Genomic DNA, 18,600 nt, shown 5'->3' on the forward strand with positions numbered 1-18,600 from the left:
CTTGCCTCACCAGGAGTTGGGGCAATCAAAAGGGAAAGTGAATAGAAAACTCCTTGGCATGCGCTGGACTCCTGGCCAGACAACTCGAGTCCTCCTCACGCCTTCATCCTCTGATCAACCATCACAAAACACCAGAGGAGGCTGGCACCCCACCTTGATAGCTTTTGTCCAAAAAATATCTATTAAATATGAATCACTTATCCCCTCGGGCTGCAGCTACTGAAGCCCATGCCCTACAGCCGATGCTTCACAAAAAGAGAAGCTGCTTTAATGAGAAGCCAGGGTACCACACCTAGAGAATAGCCCCCACTTGCTGCAACTAGAGAAAGCCCGCACTCAGCAATGAAGACCCCGTGCAGCTAAATATAATAAACAAAAAAATCACTTATCCCACAGTTCTTAACTGTTAGATGCATTTCTAATATGTCCTAACTAAACAGATGTATTGGAAAAGGAAATGGCAACCCACTCCAGTATTCTTGCCTGGAGAATCCCATGGACAAAGGAGCCTAGCAGGCTGTAGTCCAGGGGGTCGCAAGAGTTGGACACGACTTAGTGACTAAACCACCACCACCACACAGATGTATATTCCTTCCCCCGTCTAGCCTTACTGGAAGAGAGAATTTTAAGTGACAATTGTTTACCTGTACTGTACACACATTTGTGGAAGGAACGCACTGGATTTATTGTGTGTAGACTAAAGGAACCCTCCCATAATTATGAGAACAGAATAGAATGTTTTGTCAAATTATTTTCTATTTTTTTTGTAGAAAATTTGAATTTGCGCTTGGAAAACAAATCAGAGACTCATCTCACCAGCACATGTTTCCACACGCACAGGGTTTTGTGGGAGAGGTAAACGCCTCCAGGCAGAAGCGAAGTTTTCTAAGAGTTGCGTTCTCAGCGCTGCAGAGAGGAACTCAGCCACAGGAATTCTTTACGAGAAGACGTTAGGAGTAACCAGGCCCTTCTGTTATTTCACCTACTCGAGCAAATGCCTCAGATCTGAATCTTGCTGCCCTCAGGCCCATGTAACAGGCCCACGTGTGGGGCTCTCCGCATTTCTCCGATTAATTAAAAGCAAGTACCTCTTTGCAATGCAGATAGCTGCTCTGCAGTCCTGCCAGGACACCGTGGCTCAGCACACGTGAGTGTTAATTGAATGACTCCCACTCCCGAGACCTCTGGGCCTTCCATTAATCACTTACATACACAGTAAAGGTGAAGCGTAATGAGGTGTGTATCAGGCCCTTCGACGCAGAGTACACAGGCTGTATCCATATCTTGATGATCTGACATCCCACATTTTGTGCTCCATGGAATGCCCATTTGCAATGATTCAAATTAATGCCAAGACAGCTTGTCTGATATCAAGACAAACTTCTCAGCAGCAGGAGCAAATAAAACAACCATGCCCTTGGCTTTGTCCTAGAGTCTGAACGACAGAGCCCTTTGGTGGGTGGAGAAGAGAGGCTTAATTCAGAAGCTGAATAATGCGGGTGTTAGGCCTGGAGCCTCAGCACCCAGACTGATCAGGAGCATGCCATGGCACTGTAGCCCTGGAAAACTACTTAGATGCTGTGTACCTCAGTTTCTTAAATAAGCAAAACGGGTATAACGATACTGCCCACCTCCTAAGGTTACTGTGAGGAGTGACGAGTTAACACAGAGAGGGGTAAGGTCTGTGATGCCCAGATGCTCATGAAATGCCTATGTTTTCACACGTATGTGTTTCTGTTGGTTACTTGACAACGTCAACAAAATCCAGCATTTAGAATGAGTTCCCTGGGGCGTTCTTCTGGGCAAGAGGATGAGTTTTACCTTTCCTCTGAAGAACTCGGTGCTTTGAGCTTGGTGGTTAAGTACACAGAGGCCACAAGCGAAGCTGCTGGGCTTCAAATTCCAGCTCACCTCCAAGTTCTTGGTTAACCTTGCAAGTATGCATGCATGGGGGAAGATTCCAAGAAGCTCAGTGGAAAGCAACAGCTGGAAGAGTAAAACAACTGAGCACATACCTTAGCTTCTGCCAAGTTAAAGGAACTTGGTAAACAGCTCAAGATTCCCACTGAAACCTCAAAGTAAAGACAAGCTTTCAGGACTAAGAGCAAAATCAAAATAGACCCTCACTAATGAAATGGAAAACAAAACTTCTGCAAGTTCAAGCTGAACAGCCAGTAATTTAACTGCCTGTTAGAACTAAGCCTACCAGGCTTCAGGATGTCAACAACATATTATCCACAATGTCTAATCTACAATAAAAACTTATTAATCATATGATGAAACAGGCATCCCTCATGGCTCAATGGGTAAAGAATTCACCTGCAGTGCAAGAGACACAGGAGATGCGGGTTTGATCCCCAGGTCGGGAAGATTCCCTGGAGGAAATGGCAACCCACTCCAGTATTCTTGCCTGAAAAATCCCACGGAGAGAAGAGCCTGGCTGGCTACAATCTATGGGGTTGCAAAGAGTCAGCCAAGGTTGCAAAGAGCATGACCATGATACAACAGAGTGATACAATATGAGGAAAAAGAAACATGTGACCCATAGTCAAGAAAAAAAGCAGTCAAACAGAAGCAAACCCCAAGATGTCCTGACTCGTGCAGTGTGGGGTCCACGCGGCTGGGAGGAGAAATCCCGCTGCCATCACTTCCTCCTTTTCGTCTGTTAGGAGAAGATGGAAAAGGAACTGCTCCTGTCTGAGCAGCTGCTCACGTGTAACCATCTCTCTTAAAAGCAGATGCAGAGCTAACACCTAGCTCCATGTACTGGATAATACTCATTAAGGGTATGTCTTGATGGAGTCAAAGCTGCTTACCCGGCATTCTAGCAACCAAACGTGAACTGAACAGCCTAAGGACAACCTTGAAGTACTCAACCAAATGAAAATGAAATCCTGTCCAGTTTTAATATTAGATATAAATATGTGGGGGCTTCCCTGGTGGTCCAGTGGCGAAGACACTGCATTCCCAATGCAGGGGGGCCTGGATTCAACCCCTGGTGGGGGAACTAGATCCCACACGCCATAACTAAGAGTTCAAATGCCACACTAAAGATCCACGTACTGCAACTAAGACCCGAACAGCCACATAAAATACGTAAATAAAAATAAATAGTAAATAAATATACAAACATTCAGTGTCAGAATACTCTAAAACTTGGCCATCCTTCTGTGTGTATATATATGTATATTTTCCCTCTATCTATCTATTAATATATATCTATATATCCTAGCTTCCCAGGTGGCTCAATGGTAAAGAACTTGCCTGTTCAATGCAAGATAGAAGTGAATTCTATCCCTGGGTCAGGAAGATTCCATGGAGAGGGAAATGGCAACCCACTCCAGTATTCTTGCCTGGTAAAACCTGTGGACAGAGGAGCCTGGCGGGCTATAGTCCATGGACTCGAGGAAGAGTTGAACACAATTTAGCAACTGAACAAGAACAACAGTCTATCCATCCAAATTATGTCATGGAATCAGCTTTTAGGGCTGACAGTATCATTTGATTTGACTTCTTTATTTTGGTGATGATAAAACAGAGCCCTGGGGAGGTGAAGAATTTGTCTAAGATCCCAAGGCAGTTTTGCGTAGCATCTTTCAGGACCCTGCTACCTGACCCTGGGCTGTTGTTCAGTCATTAAGTCCTGTCTGACTCTTGCCACCCCATGGACTGCAGCACACCAGGCTCCCCTGTCCTTCATAATCTCCTGGAGTGTGCTGAGATTCATGTCCATTGAATCTGTGATGCTATGTAACTGAATATCTACACTACTCTGGTCAGCTTAGATTGCTGTGGGTTCCTCCTTATATTGGAAATGAGGAGCTGATTGCAATTCACAAGTCATGTGAGAAAGAACACCCCCAAATGCAAATATCTGATGCTGTTACTAGAGGGAGGTGGGCTGAAAAAAGATTTAATTTTTAAGGAGACGTGAGCACTGCAGGAGGGAAGATGTGAGCATTTCCATGACAGAGGAGGCTGATCTGAACGGCACAGTAGGGTGCTTACCGAGAGAGAAGCTGTGTCTGGCTGTTGGATGCTCAGCAAGATGCAATAATAAAGTAATTTACCGGAGGATGCAAAGGGGATGTTTAAGAGGGACGTGCATGTCAGTTAAGGAAAGGGTCTGTGCTAGGTGACTTAAGGAAATTGTTGTTATCATTCGGTCGCTAAGTCATGTCCGGCTCTTTGCAACCCCATGAACTGGAGCCTGCCAGGCTTTCCAGTCCTCCAGTCTCCCAGAGACGGTGGACAAACTCATGTTCATTGAGGTGGTGAAGCCATCTAACCGTCTCACCTTGCAGCATTTTAAAATGTCATGTGAGAGGAGGAAGAGAACCGGAGACTGGGAAATGCGACAAATACCTTGAAGACCACATGCAGCATCATCTGGAGGCCACTCTTGCCCGGGTATTTCCCGGTGATGTTGGCAGCAGACAGGTTGAAGAGGTTGGCTCCTGTTTCAGTACAGATGGCATGGACCAGCATCTTCTTCCCCACCCCAGATGGTCCGGCCAACAGCAGGGACTTCACCAAAGGGGCTTTCTCGTGCACGGCTGCAGAGCCTAAAAAAAGGCAGAAGCAGAGGTTCTAAGATCCTGCCCAAAAAACAAGTGGTTCTTAGGTCAGGATCCCGCAAGGCCGCGACTGCACGGCGTGACCGCAGTCTCGACAAGTGATGGATGTGTTGAAAGCATTCTCACCAGGGGCACGCCTCCTGTCTCAGCCGGCTCAGGGACACCTTTGATTTGTACGTCAAGGTGGAACTGTCGGGTCTCCCTGGGTGTCCAATACATCACTTCTCTCTCACCCTCACCCCAGCATTCTCCCTAAACTTGTAATTTTAAAGAGCATTCCTGCGATAACTCAGCTCTGGCATTCTGTGGGGAGGGGGCAAGGGAGTCTCTGTTTGTCAGCAACAGCACTGCGCCTTTTGAAGGCTTGGGAGGATGAATGTGAAGCGGACAGGAAGATACAGGGGGAAAGGGGGAAAAACGGAGGTCCAGATGGCAGTAGCCTGGGCTTTGAAAACTTTTTATTTTACATTGCGGTACAGTCAATTAACAATGTTGGGTTGGCTCCAGGTTCAGTTACACACACGTGCGCAGCTATTCATTTTCAAATTCTCTTCTCCTGTAGGTGGGGACAGAATCCTGAGCAGGGCTTCCTGTGTTGCACAGTGAGTCTGTGTTGGTTTCTCCTGCCCTGGGGTCTGGCCTGTCGGTGGGGCAGAGTGAACACAACCCTTGATAATGAAATGATGCGACTCATCGGGTCACTAGGAGGCCTCTGGCTTTTGCTCTCCACCACACTGTCCATCTCCTTTGAGTCCAGACTGGGACTCTGGTTTGATCTCTCCCAACATTCTGAACACGATCAGAGCACAGGTTGGCACTAACTAGTTAGTGGGCGGAATGAAATCCTGCAGAGAGCTGCGGTCAGAACCTCCGTTGTCACACTCGTCTGCTTTGGGTCCACTGCTGGGCTCTTCTGGGTCAGCTGGGAATATATCAATATTCTAAGTACGACTGTGCTTCTCTTTATTTGTGTGTGATTGACAAGACACAGGGAATAGATCTGCACCATCAGAAAGAAGGTTTCAGTTCAGTTCAGTTCAGTTCAGTCACTCAGTCGTGTCCGACTCTTTGCGACCCCATGAATCGCAGCACGCCAGGCCTCCCTGTCCATCACCAACTCCTGGAGTTCACTCAGACTCATGTCCATCGAGTCAGTGATGCTATCCAGCCATCTCATCCTCTGTTGTTCCCTTCTCCTCCTGCCCCCCGTCCCTCCCAGCATCAGAGTCTTTTCCAATCAGTCAACTCTTCACATGAGGTGGCCAAAGTATTGGAGTTTCAGCTTCAGCATCAGTCCTTCCAAAGAACACCCAGGGCTGATCTCCTTCAGAATGGACTGGTTGGATCTCCTTGCAGTCCAAGAGACTCTCAAGAAGAGTCTTCTCCAACACCAAGTTCAAAAGCATCAATTCTTTGGCGCTCAGCTTTCTTTACAGTCCAACTGTCACATCCATACATGACTACTGGAAAAACCATAGCCTTGACTAGACGGACCTTTGTTGGCAAAGTAATGTCTCTGCTTTTCAATATGCTATCTAGGTTGGTCATAACTTTTCTTCCAAGGAGTAAGCGTCTTTTAATTTCACGGCTGCACTCACCATCTGCAGTGATTTTGGAGCCCCCCAAAATAAAGTCTGACACTGTTTCCACTGTTTCCCCATGTATATGGTTACACAAAAGCCTGGAAAGTAGTTTTGAGCACGTTCTCTCTAAAGTGAAATAACCCAGGCACGCTTCATCCGTGGTTGGCGAGGGCGACGATACCGTGTTACGATGAAGCAGACCCAATTCCATGAAGGCAGAGAGAGGCTGTCCAGACCAAGGATCTCTCACCCTGGCAGAGGCGCCCTGAACAGTCAGGCCGACACACACACTCCCTTTCGTGACCGGATGCTATTACAGAAGTATGGTTATTTAGACGGAGCCCTCGCAATCTGCCGCAGGAGCGACTTTCTCTGTCTGACTTGCTGATAGGTTGCAAACCCGCCAACAGGTCACGGTAACAAAGGCCCTGCTGGGTCTGTGGCTTGGGTCGGGCAGACCCTCGCAAGGACTCCAGGTTTCTCAGTGACAAAAGGAGGGTCCAGGCAGGATGTGTCCTGGGCACACTTCTTCCTGGGAACCTCAAGGCAGCCTGGAGACGATGGCCCTCACCTGTTGATGCAAATCGACCACAGCCTCACTGGGGAAGCATTCCCTGAAAAGCTTGTTGCCTCTCGGTGTTCTTGGCTCTCTACTGGCTTCCATCACGCTGTGATGGGGGTTGAGGGCACATCTGTTTATTTATGTGGATCCTGTGAGCGTTATATATTGATTTTATTGACCCCAAATTATGCAGATCCCCAAGGATTATGCATTTGTTTATGTTATATATGCATCTTATTTATGTGGACCCCTGGGCTACCCTTGTGGCTCAGCTGGTAAAGAGTCTGTCTGCAATGCGGGAGACCTGGGTTCAATCCCTGGGTCAGGAAGATCCCCTGGAGAAGGGAAAGGCTCCCCACTATTCTGGCCTGGAGAATTCCATGAACTGTATCGTCCATGGGGTTGCAAAGAGTCGGACACGTCTGAGTGACTTTCACTTTCTTTGGAGAAGGAAATGGCAATCCAGTCCAGGACTCTTGCCTGGAAAATCCCAAGAACAGAGGAGCCTGGTAGGTTACAGTCCATGGGGTCACAAAGACTCAGACACGAGACAGCGACTGGCACTGCACCATGTTGACCCCTAATTCCGCGTACTACTGATGTGAAGTTGAGAGAAGAAAGAGCTGTTTCTTGCCAATAGGTTTAGGTTCTTTTGAAAGTTATTCACTGATTTATTTTTGGCTTCACCGCTGCGTGAGCGGCTTTCTCAAGCGGTGGTGAGCTGGGCTTCCTCTCTCGTGGTGGTGTGAGGGCTTCCTGTGGCGGCGGCTTCTCCTGCTGCGGGGCACAGGTCCCAGGGCCTGCAGGCTTTGATAGCTGCTGCACGTGAGCTCAGGAGTTGTGGCTACAAGGCTCTGGAGCTCAGGCTCAATAGCTGTGGAGCACGGGCCTAGTGCCTCCGATCTTCCCGGATCAGGGATGGAACCTGCGTCCCCCGCGTTGGCAGGCAGATTCTCCCTGGATCAGCAGGCAAGTCCTGAACTTTAAGTTCGAATTTAAGTCAAAGTGGAGGGACTTCCCTGGCAGTCTAGGGGCTGTCTCCTCGTTTCCACTGCAGGAGGCCGGGGTTTCATCCCTGGTGGGGGAACGAAGATCCCACATGCCATGTGATACAGCAAAAAAAAAAAAAAAAAAATGGAATAAGATAAGAAGTGTCCAAATATTCCCATCTCACTTTAAAGCAAATTAAATGAACAAAATGCGATTTATAGTTCAGGACGGTCATTAGAGCACGGCCTGGCTGGGGTTCCTGCCCCTGCCCCAGTGACTCAGGTCACACACAGACCAAAGTCATGAGAACACACACAAAAGCGAAGGAGAGCAGCAGGTACTTCTTATGGCAAGCCCAGACTTTCCTGCAGACTCTGGTCTGTTTGAACAATTGTGACTGAACCTCAGTGGAAGCTGGCAGAGTCTTGATTCTTTCCATCTATGAAATATAGCTCCACTGAAGGGCGGGCTCTACTAAGGACCTGGTGACCGAGCCTGTGCGTAAAAGGCAAGCTTAACCTCAGGCTGAGCTTACTTTGAATGGCAGGAGCTTGCTTTGTCTATCATTTCTCCAGAGTTTGGCCATCAGGGATTTCAGCCCAGAAGGTTAAGCGGCCAGGACGTGAAAGCAACTTAAATATCCGTCGGCACAGGACTGGGTAAAGAAGATGTGGAACACACACAGAATGGAATACTGCTCAGCCATTAAGAGGAGCGAAACTGGGTCACCTGCAGAGACGTGGATGGACCCGGAGGGGGTTACACAGGGTGAAGTGAGTCAGAAGGAGAAAAACAAATATTGTATATTAACTCATAGCGTCCCTGGTGGCTCAGAAGGTAAAGTGTCTATCTGCAATGCAGGAGAGCTGGGTTTGATCCCTGAGTTGGGAAGATTCCCTGGAGAAGGGAATGGTAAACCACTCTAGTACTCTTGCTTGGAGAATCCCATGGACGGAGGAGCCTGGTAGGCTACAGTCCATGGGGTCGCAAAGAGTCGGACACAACTGAGCGACTTCACTTTCACTTTTAACTCATGTTTGTGGAATCTAGAAAAATGGTATAGATGATCTTATTTGCAAAGCTGAAATAGAGACACAGATGTGGAGAGCAAATGTACGGATATTAAGGGGGAAAGAGGGGGGAGACTGGGACTCATATATACACTGTTGGTACCATGTGTGAAATAGATAACTCATGACAACATTCTGTATAGCATACGGTACAGGGAACTCTACTTAAGGGGCTGTGGTGGCCTGCATGGGAAGGAATCCACAAGGGGAGGGGATGCATGTATATGTATGGCCGATTCACTTTGCTGTGCAGTAGAAACACAACACTGTAAAGCCACTATACTCCAATAAAAAGAAAGGAATGCTAAGAAGACACTCTAATGTGCTGCAGCTGTGCGTCCCAGGCAGTGCCTTCCTGGGTGCTCCAGGATGCCCCAATCCAGAGGAACGACCCTTAATCGCAGTTCTCGGTAGGTTAAGCTGCAGTGCCTGTTGACAACAACCAGGAAGACACGAGTAGACACCCCCATTTCTATCACAGGCACAGCGGGGCAGAAGGAGCCCTTACCTAGTGGCAGGATCCCGTACAGGGTGATGAGCTGTCGGACATCCAGGAGGGAAGGCATGGGTTCTATGGACACCTGGCGAAGGCTCGTCCCCAGGTAGCTGTACTCACCTGGGAGAAAAGAAACAGGCTGAATGAACTGGAAACTATACCGGTCTGAGCTGCATAGTTTAGTCGTTTGCAGAATTAACAAGTGAAGACTCTTGAGACTTCCTTGGACTGCAAGGAGATCCAACCAGTCCATCCTAAACGAAATCAACCCTGAATATTCACTGGAAGGATTGATGCTGAAGCTCCAATACTTTGGCCACCTGATGGGAAGAGCCAACTCACTGGAAAAGACCCTGATGCTGGCAAAATTCGAAGGCAAAAGGAGACAGGGGCAGCAGAGGATGAGATGGTTGGATGGCATCACCGACTCAATGGACATGAACTTGAGCAAACTCTGGGAGATAGTGAAGGACAGAGGAGTCTGGCATGCTACAGTCCGTCGGGTCACAAAGAGTTGGACATGACTTAGCAACTGAACAACAACAACAGAAATGAACAGAGAATACAAATTTAATATTTCTGAGCAAATATAACTGTATTATGGAAGAGTCATCATGAAGAACTTTTTAGATAAAGGCTTGAAGAAAAACTTCCAGCCACAGAAACATCTCTATACTCACTACAATAACTGGGAATTATGTTGAGTATGACTAACCTCCTAGTATTTTAAAAAATAACCTTTGAATGTTATGTACGTGAAGAGCAAGTGCTATAATGAAGGACATATAAAGTAAACTAAAACACAACAGGTTTGGTTTAATTTCTATTCTAAGAGATTATGTCTAACATTTGCACAAACTTTAAAAATAACGTATTTAAAATGGATGTGAAATTTGTATTGGAGGTATGTAAATCTGAACCCAAAATGCAATCATTTGAAAGGAAGGATCTGAGTCTAATTTAGGATAAACAGAAATATCTCCTTTTGAGGGTGATATTCATTAACATTTTTATCATTTTTAAAGGATTACCAAAGGAATAATATCGAAATAAATCTTTACAGGTTTAATTAGAAGGCTTCAAAGAGCTTAATTGTAACTAGTCATAAATCTGAAGTGTTATTTTCCAACTAATTTAGATAAGGTCACCAGGAAAATTAGTTTGGCTGTCTCCATTTGTCATGAGGATGGACTTTTACATGCTTACTTGGTTCTCTCTTGATCTGTACCTGAATCTGAAGAAAAAATATTTCATAAATGAACACAATTTCTTAATTTTTTTTTCTTTTCATAACCCTTGGGATCTTGCAGAGCACAATGTTATATATGTTCGACAAATACCTTTTTGTGTGTATGAAAACACTAAAAGGATATTAATACATTCATGTGCCTATGAAGTCCTGAAAATATTGAAGGCTTTAAAGCATTTTCAAGTGCTAAGAAAATGAGAGTTAAAAACTAGATAATGATTGCTGTTTTGTTGTGAATGACAGCCTTCCAAAGCCTCCACATGAAAAAAGTCCTTGGCAAGGACAGTGGTCTTGGTGAAGGAGATGAGTGATAATGAAAGCTTGCCTTGCGGCTTCTGAGCCCCACGCTCTGAAATGAGCAGGTAATAAACAGAAGAGTGGTTAATTTCACCTTCACTGGAACAGGAAGGCATCCTGCAGCCACTGTTCAATCCAGCACTTCTTGCTGTAAACATGGCATTAGGAGGGATGTGAAAGTGACCCCCTTTTCCTGCTTAAGTGAATCAAAGCTAATACGCAGGCGTGCCCTGTTTTGTAGACCCCCAGCAGATTTTATTTAGACAAATGAAGCTGAACAGGTGGGTGCTGGTTCCAAGACAGGGTAGGACCCTTCGCCAGGTGATGAGACTCATTCTGAAAGCGTGTTACTACGTTTTGCTATTTCCCAGGACGGAAGCTGTAATCAACTTTTCCCATGGACTCATTCAGTACTTAGCGACTTCAGGATTCCTTGCAGACACGAGGTCTTCTATGAGGGAGGGAAGACGGAAATAGTGGATGAAAAGGCACTGGAGGTAGAAAGCACGAAAAAGGGCAAGGAAGCCGAGGACAACAGCAGGGAGAGAAACAGGAACAGGTCCTCTTAAAATCCGCATGTGGAAGCCCCGACTCCCAGGATCTCAGAGTGTGACCTCGTTTGGAAATAGGGTCATTGCAGAGGAAACGAACTAAGCTGAACTTCTTAGGGTGGTGGTTGTTTACTTGCTAAGTCGTGTCCAACTCTTTTGCAACCCCCTGGACTGTAGCCCATCAGGCTTCTCTGTTCATGGGATTTTCCAGGCAAGCATATTGGAGTGGGTTGCCATTTCCTTCTCCAGGGGATCTTCTCAACCCACGTCTTCTCCAGGGGATCGAACCCACGTCTTCTGCATTGGCAGGCACATTTTTTTTTATCACTCAGCCACTGTGAAAGCCCTGCACATAGGATATAGAAAGCCTAAAATCTCCCTTTAGCCTTGGCTCTAAGAAACATTTAAAATGTGTCTCAGTGGGGCTTCCCTGGCAACTCATTATAAAGACTCTGCCTCCCAATGCAGGTGATGTGGGTTCAATCCCTGGTGGATTCTTAGTGTGAGTCCTAATCCATTAAGGGTGTCCTTTATAAAAAGGGGAAGTTTGGAGACAGACACACACACATACAGGTAGGAGGTCACGTGAGGATGAAGGCAGAGATGGGAGATAGAGCGGAAGCCAAGGAGCGCCAGTGACTGACAGCAAACCACCAGGTCAGACGACACATGCAAGGATGAGGCCGGCAAGGGCCACGTGAGCCCAAGGGCACTCGGCCTCCAGGGAGCAGGGGCCCAGGGAGCAGGACAGATGGGGAGCCGGAAGAGCGCAGAGCTTCCAAAGCGAACCAGCACCGCGGACACCTTGGCCTTGGACTTCTGGCCTCCAGAGCTGGGAGAGGAATTTTCTGTTGTTCAAGCTGCCCCCTCTGCCCATTGTGGTACCTGTTACAGCAGCCCCAGCGAATGAACACAGAAAGAGGAAATAAATGCAGAGAATCGGAACATACAAGCACACAAGAAATAATGAGAAACAGGGGCTTCCTTGGTGGTCCAGGGGCTAAGACTCTGCATTCCCAATGTGAGGGGCCTGGGTTCAAACCCTGGTCAGCGAACTAGATCCCACATACTGCAGCCAAGACCTGGTACATCCAAATAAATAAGTAAATATTTAACAAAAAGATGAGAAATAAAAAATATTAAGAAATCAAGGTGGAATCAGTTTCTAACATTTCCTTTCTACTCCATGCTAAGTCATTTCAGTTGTGTCCGACTCTTTGCAAGTCCATGGACTGCATACAGCACGCCAGGCCTCCCTGTCCTTCACCATCTCCCAGAGCTTGCTCAAACTCACGTCTATTGAGTCGGTGATGCCATCCAACCATCTCATCCTCTGTCACCCCCTTTTCCTCCTGCCTTCGATCTCTCCCAGCATCAGGATCTTTTCCAGTGGGTCAACTCTTTGCCTCAGGTGGCCAAAGACTGGAGCTTCAGCTTCAGCATCAGTCCTTCCAGTGGTTGATTTCCTTGAGGACTGACTGGCCGGATCTCCTTGAAGTCCAAGGGAGTCTCAAGAGTCTTCTCTGGGAAGGAAATGGCAACCCACTCCAGTATTCTTGCTTGGGCAACCCCATGGACAGTATGAAAAGGGTAATTTAGGGGAGTATCTGCTGTGTTTGTCCCCTCTGTATTTTCCCCTCGAGTGGCGGCCACCTCGGGGCCTCCTGCTTCTTTGACATGGACAGAGAGAGAGGGACACAGAGGCACCAGGAAGTCACAAGCCCTCTTGTTGGCAAACCCTGAGCCTGTGGAAGGCTGGGTGAGACCCCAGCGACACAGAGAGACAGCCAGCATGGCCTTGGGTACCCCATCTCCTCACTCATTAAACTCCCACAGCAACTGAGTGAGGCACTTGCTGTTGTTATCCTCATAATCACGGAAACTGAGGCACAGAAAGGACCAGCATCCCAGAGAGCAGCAGCTTCAGAGAGTGGAAGTGGGGAGACATTCCCAGCCCGAGTGGAGAGCTGGTGAGTGGGTCTCTGTCAGTGGGCATCAGCCCTGTGTCCTGGAGGACGAGGAGAGGGGAGAGAGCCCTGGATGACAGAGGCTCCTGGGCAGGCAGGAGTGGCCCCCGTGGGAGCCATGGGGTCTTGGAGGGCACCAGAATATCTCCCCAGTCTTTGGATGCCCCCTGGGAACTGGGGGCCTTGATAGCTGGGGTAGGGATGGGGCTCGTAGTTCAGTTCAGTTCACTCAGTCGTGTCCAACTCTTTGTGACCCCATGGACTGCAGCACACCAGGCCTCCCTGTCCATCACCAACTCCTGGAGTTTACTCAAACTCATGTCCATTGAGTCAGTGATGCCATCCAACCATCTCATCCTCTGTCGTCCCCTTCTCCTCCCGCCATCCATCTTTCCCAGCATCAGGGTCTTTTCCAAGGAGTCAGTTCTTCACATGAGGTGGCCATAGTATTGGAGTTTCAGCTTTAGCATCATTCCTTCCAAAGAACACCCAGGACTGATCTCTTTTAGAACGGACTGGTTGGACCTCCTTGCAGTCCCAGGGACTCTCAAGAGTCTTCTCCAACACCACAGTTCAAAAGCATCAATTCTTTGGCACTCAGCTTTCTTTAGAGTCCAACTCTCATATCCATACATGACTACTGGAAAAACCATTGCCTTGACTAGACGGACCTTTGTCGGCAAAATAATGTCTCTCCTTTTTAATATACTGTCTAGATTGGTCATAACTTTTCTTCCAAGGAGCAAGCGTCTTTTAATCTCATGTCTGCAGTCACCATCTGTGGTGATTTTGGAGCCCAAGAAAATAAAGTCAGTCACTGTAAGAAGGACTGAATTTGAATAACCTCGGCAGCTTAGCAGCTGTGATGCTAAATGACAATGATATAAAGGGTAAGGGAACATGCTCTCTCTGGCATACCTGAGCTTGTGGTAGGAGCTGGATTTCGGGCATAGGGCCAGTGCTCAGAGCTGGGCACAGCAAGGAACCAGGCGGTGCCAGCCGGGAGCATTGGGAGCTGAGCCTTGGGGGGCCAGACATGACGAAGTTGAATGTCCTCTCTTCTGAGTCTCTTTCAGTCTTAGCTGCTATAACACTAGTGAGTTTGGGGATTTGTGTGGTGTTGAGAAGAGAGTGGAATTACACATGCTAAGCCCCCCAAACAACTCCAGCCTGGATGGGGAATTGGTGAGGCACAGACCACTTGCCCTGCTTGTCCAGCTTTGAGCCAGAAAAGGAGAGGGGTAATGCCCAGAGGTTTTTCTCCTTCCCTAAGTCTGGCACTTTTATTAGAATACGTCTTGGTGTTGGTCCATTGGAGTTGATGGTCCCACATACAAAGTATAATCATCCATTATGCAGTTTGCACTTCTGTTTGGGGAAATTTTTCAGAATAAAAATTCTCAGTATGTGTCCTCTTCCTTTGCTTTGGTTTTCCTCTTCAGGGATGTGGATTATCTTTGCCTGCCTGTGCAGATTTTCTTTGCCTACCTTTAGTATCTGTTGCTTTCTTTGTAAATCTTGTAGTCTCACTTTTCATTTAGTTTTATTTAAAAAATTTCTGTCTTTCACATTTCATTTCTCTTAAAGCTTGGTTTGTTGACTTTATTCATTCTTGTATTCACTGTAATTGAGTTTTTTCCTAAAACAATTTTTCCCCTTAAAATACTCCATTTTTTCTGACTCATTTCTGCATTTTTCTAATTCCATTTTGTGTATTCTTACATATCTTCTATAAATCCCTTCTATAATTTCCTTAATGTTTACTTGCTTGCTTTGAAAGGGTAGGTTCCAGGTATGTCTGCTCTATGAGTATCTCTTTCTGTGATGTTACTTTGCTCCTTATTTTTCCTTTTTTTTAATAGAAGCTTTGCATGGGCTTTGACCTTGAACTTTTCATTGCTTAAATATATGAGCTAATATTCCTGTATGCTGAGAAGATAGTTGGGGTCAGGGTAGCTTTTTAAATCCCAGAGAGCCCTTGTCTTCTGTGGTTTTCGTACCTGTTATTAGTATGGTGGCTTGCTTCTTGTGATGTCCTGGCTCTGTTCCCCTCCCCTAATTTATTCTGGATCTTTTCTCTTCTTCATCTCTACTGTTCCTATTCAGTGGTTCCAATTCAGTTCTACTCCCAAGAGTTTCCCTGCAGTATAAGGCCCTGTCTTCGCAGGGTCAACTTCAAGAGTGTCTAGCGGCTGGACTGTTCGCAGGTGCTCAGACTTTCTGAGGCTGTCCCTTGTCGCGCCTCTGCTGGTGCAGTGGGCAACTCCTCCCGGTTCCACCCGCAGTTACTACCGTGTCCCCCTCTGCTCTCCAGGGAGTGCTTGCTGGCTGCTTTGGGGTTCTTCTCGTTTTTTGTCCCCAGTGGCTTGTACTTCGGGCTCTGAGGGGAAACTTGGTTCATTTTGTTTTGGTGTAAATGCTGTCCGTGGGCTTTTGCCGTCTAGTTGCTTTGTCTAGTTTTTATGTGGGGATCTGGGAGGATCCACTGCCACCTTTCCAAGATAAAAACCTTCAGAAATGAGAAAAACATGGAAAAGGCAAGAGGGAGCCAAGCCTGGAGGCAGCTTGACTGTTTTGCTGGACTGGGTCATTTCCATTTGAGGTCACACTTCAGAGGCCGATTTCTATTTGCTTTGACCTCAGGCAACTTTTTTTGGGGGGCGTTAGTTCTAAAAGATCTTGTAGGTCTTCATAGAACCGTTCAACGTCAGCTTCTTCAGCATTACTGGTTGGGGCATAGACTTGGATTACTGTGATATTGAATGGTTTGCCTTGGAGACGAACAGAGATCATTCTGTCGTTTTTGAGACTGCATCCAAGTACTGCATTTCAGACTCTTTTGTTGACCATGATGGCTACTCCATTTCTTCTAAGGGATTCCTGCCCACAGTAGTAGATATAATGGTCATCTGAGTTAAATTCACCCATTCTAGTCCATCTAGGCAAGGCTATGGTTTTTCCAGTGGTCATGTATGGATATGAGAGTTGGACTGTGAAGAAAGCTGAGCACCGAAGAATGGATCCTTTTGAACTGTGGTGTTGGAGAAGACTCTTGAGAGTCCCTTGGACTGCAAGGAGTTCCAACCAGTCCATTCTAAAGGAGATCAGCCCTGGGTGTTCCTTGGAAGGAATGATGCTAAAGCTGAAACTCCAGTACTTTGGCCACCTCATGGGAAGAGTTGACTCATTGGAAAAGACTCTGATGCTGGGAAGGGTTGGGGGCAGGAGGAGAAGAGGATGACAGAGGATGAGATGGCTGGATGGCATCACTGACTTGATGGACGTGAGTTTGAGCGAACTCTGGGAGGTGGTGATGGACAGGGAGGCCTGGCATGCTGCAATTCATGGGGTTGCAGAGTCGGAACGACTGAGCGACTGAACTGAACTGAACTGAACAGGCGACATTAAGATGCTACCCAGAAACTGACAAAAGAGATCATTGAGAAAGTCCAAGATGGGTAAGAAACCAGTAAGAAGGTGAGAAATATGTCCATTAATTCTTCAAGCACTGAAGAACTGATGCTTTCCGATTGTGGATCTGGAGAATACTCTTGAGAGGCCCTTAGTCTGCAAGGAGATCAAACCAGTCCATCCTAAAGGAAATCAATCCTGAATATTCATTGGAACAATTTATGCTGGAGCTGAAACTCCAATACTTTGGCCACCTGATGTGAAGAGCTGACTCTTTGGAAAAGATCCTGATGCTGGGAAAGACTGAGGGCAGGAGGAGACGGGGGCAGCAGAGGATGAGATGTTTGGATGGCATCATTGATTCAGTGGACATGAGTTTGAGCAAACTCTGGGAAATAGTGGAGGACAGGGAGGTCTGGAGTGCTGCAGTCCATGGGGTCGCAAAGAGTCAGACACGACTTAGCAACTGAACAACAACAATTCTTTAAGACTCTACCATCTGCCAGGCTCTGTACTAACACCAGGAATTCAGTGAAGCAATAAAAGACATGATGTGAAGGGAGAAAGCAGACAGAACTCAGAGATCTCAACTGTAAGTAAGGAGATAGACTTCTGCTAACAGTGGTATTTTTTCATATAAACAGAATTAACAGAACATAATCAAGGCAATCCAGGAAAAAACCCTATAGCACTTGAAGAAGAAACAAGAAATAAATAGAAACCGAATACATATTTCAATACACAGCCTGGTAATATAACATTAGGAAAAATGAAGATTCTTCCAAGTGCCCAAGAAGGAAATGTGTCTCTATTTCAAAGGGATTAAAGTATCATTTTTTGATCCAAGGGAAATGTTAGCCTTTTTGCTCCCGCAGGCTAAAACTGGGTCATTGTGAACACTGGAATGAATCACATGGATATGGGTTACAATACAATTAAAAACAGAAAAAAGACTCCATGTGTCCACACTGATACCACAACAATTTTAAAAGGAAAGTGGGAGGGAAATTTTTCCAGAAGAATGGTACCCAACAAATAAAGAAGAGGAGATAGAACTAGAACATGCCCACTTCACGACCACCAGAGCAACCATCAATGCAGGCAAAGAGCATCAGTGGATGCTAAAACCTTTCATATGGTTGGGAGCAGAATCTCCAGAGCCCCCAGGATGCCCCATAGATTATCATTGATGATAAAGGGGAAAATGATGCTTTACAATGGAGGGATCTGGGGAAGCTTCATCAGGGATGAAACTTTACATCACCAGTGATGGGACAAAGCTTCATCATATGCCTTCAGCATGAAAGTGTGAGAAGGACACAATATTGCCAATTTTTTTTTCCTGTAAAAAGCATTCAACATGAATCAAGTCAGGAGGAAACCATCAAACCAACCCAGCTGAAAGACAGTCTGTAAAACAGCTCAGACACTTTAAAACTGTCAACATTAGGAAGGACTGAAAAAGCCTGTAAACTGGTGCAGACAAAAGGAATGAAGGGCTTCCTGGTGGCTCTAAAGAGTCTGCCCACCAATGCAGGAGACATGGGTTTGACCCCTGAGTCAGGAAGATCCCCTGGAGAAGGAAAGGGCAACCCTCTTCAGTATTCTTGCCTGGAAAATCCCATGAACAGAGGAACCTGGCGGGCTGCAGTCCACAGCGCTGCAAAGAGTCGGACATGACTGAGAGCCACTTATCGTGCACACAAGCAAAGGAAGGAAAAGGACTAAAAAGCTACATGGCCATCACCTCCATGATCACGGATGGTATTCTGGGTTGAGAAAGACAGTTACAAAGGACTAATGAGGACTAGTGGGAAAAGCTGATTATTAACTAGATATTAGGTAAC

At 46.6% G+C, this 18,600-nt stretch overlaps 1 protein-coding gene across 3 annotated transcripts in view; it reads right to left on the minus strand.

Annotated features, from left to right (window-relative positions):
- The window catches only part of IQCA1 (IQ motif containing with AAA domain 1), a 186,156-nt gene that overhangs the window by 33,387 nt on the left and 134,169 nt on the right, over positions 1-18,600 (minus strand). For all 3 annotated transcript variants that reach the window (XM_040231828.1, XM_040231830.1, XM_040231829.1), the window contains 2 exons: positions 9,291-9,398; positions 4,366-4,565 (listed from right to left, as the gene is read on the minus strand). In XM_040231828.1, the coding sequence (XP_040087762.1) occupies positions 4,366-4,565; positions 9,291-9,398 (308 nt within the window). The remainder of the gene's footprint in view (positions 1-4,365; positions 4,566-9,290; positions 9,399-18,600) is intronic.

The sequence above is a fragment of the Oryx dammah genome, unplaced genomic scaffold (genome assembly GCF_014754425.2).
Source record: "Oryx dammah isolate SB20612 unplaced genomic scaffold, SCBI_Odam_1.1 HiC_scaffold_28, whole genome shotgun sequence".
In the NCBI taxonomy this organism is placed as follows: Eukaryota; Metazoa; Chordata; class Mammalia; order Artiodactyla; family Bovidae; genus Oryx; species Oryx dammah.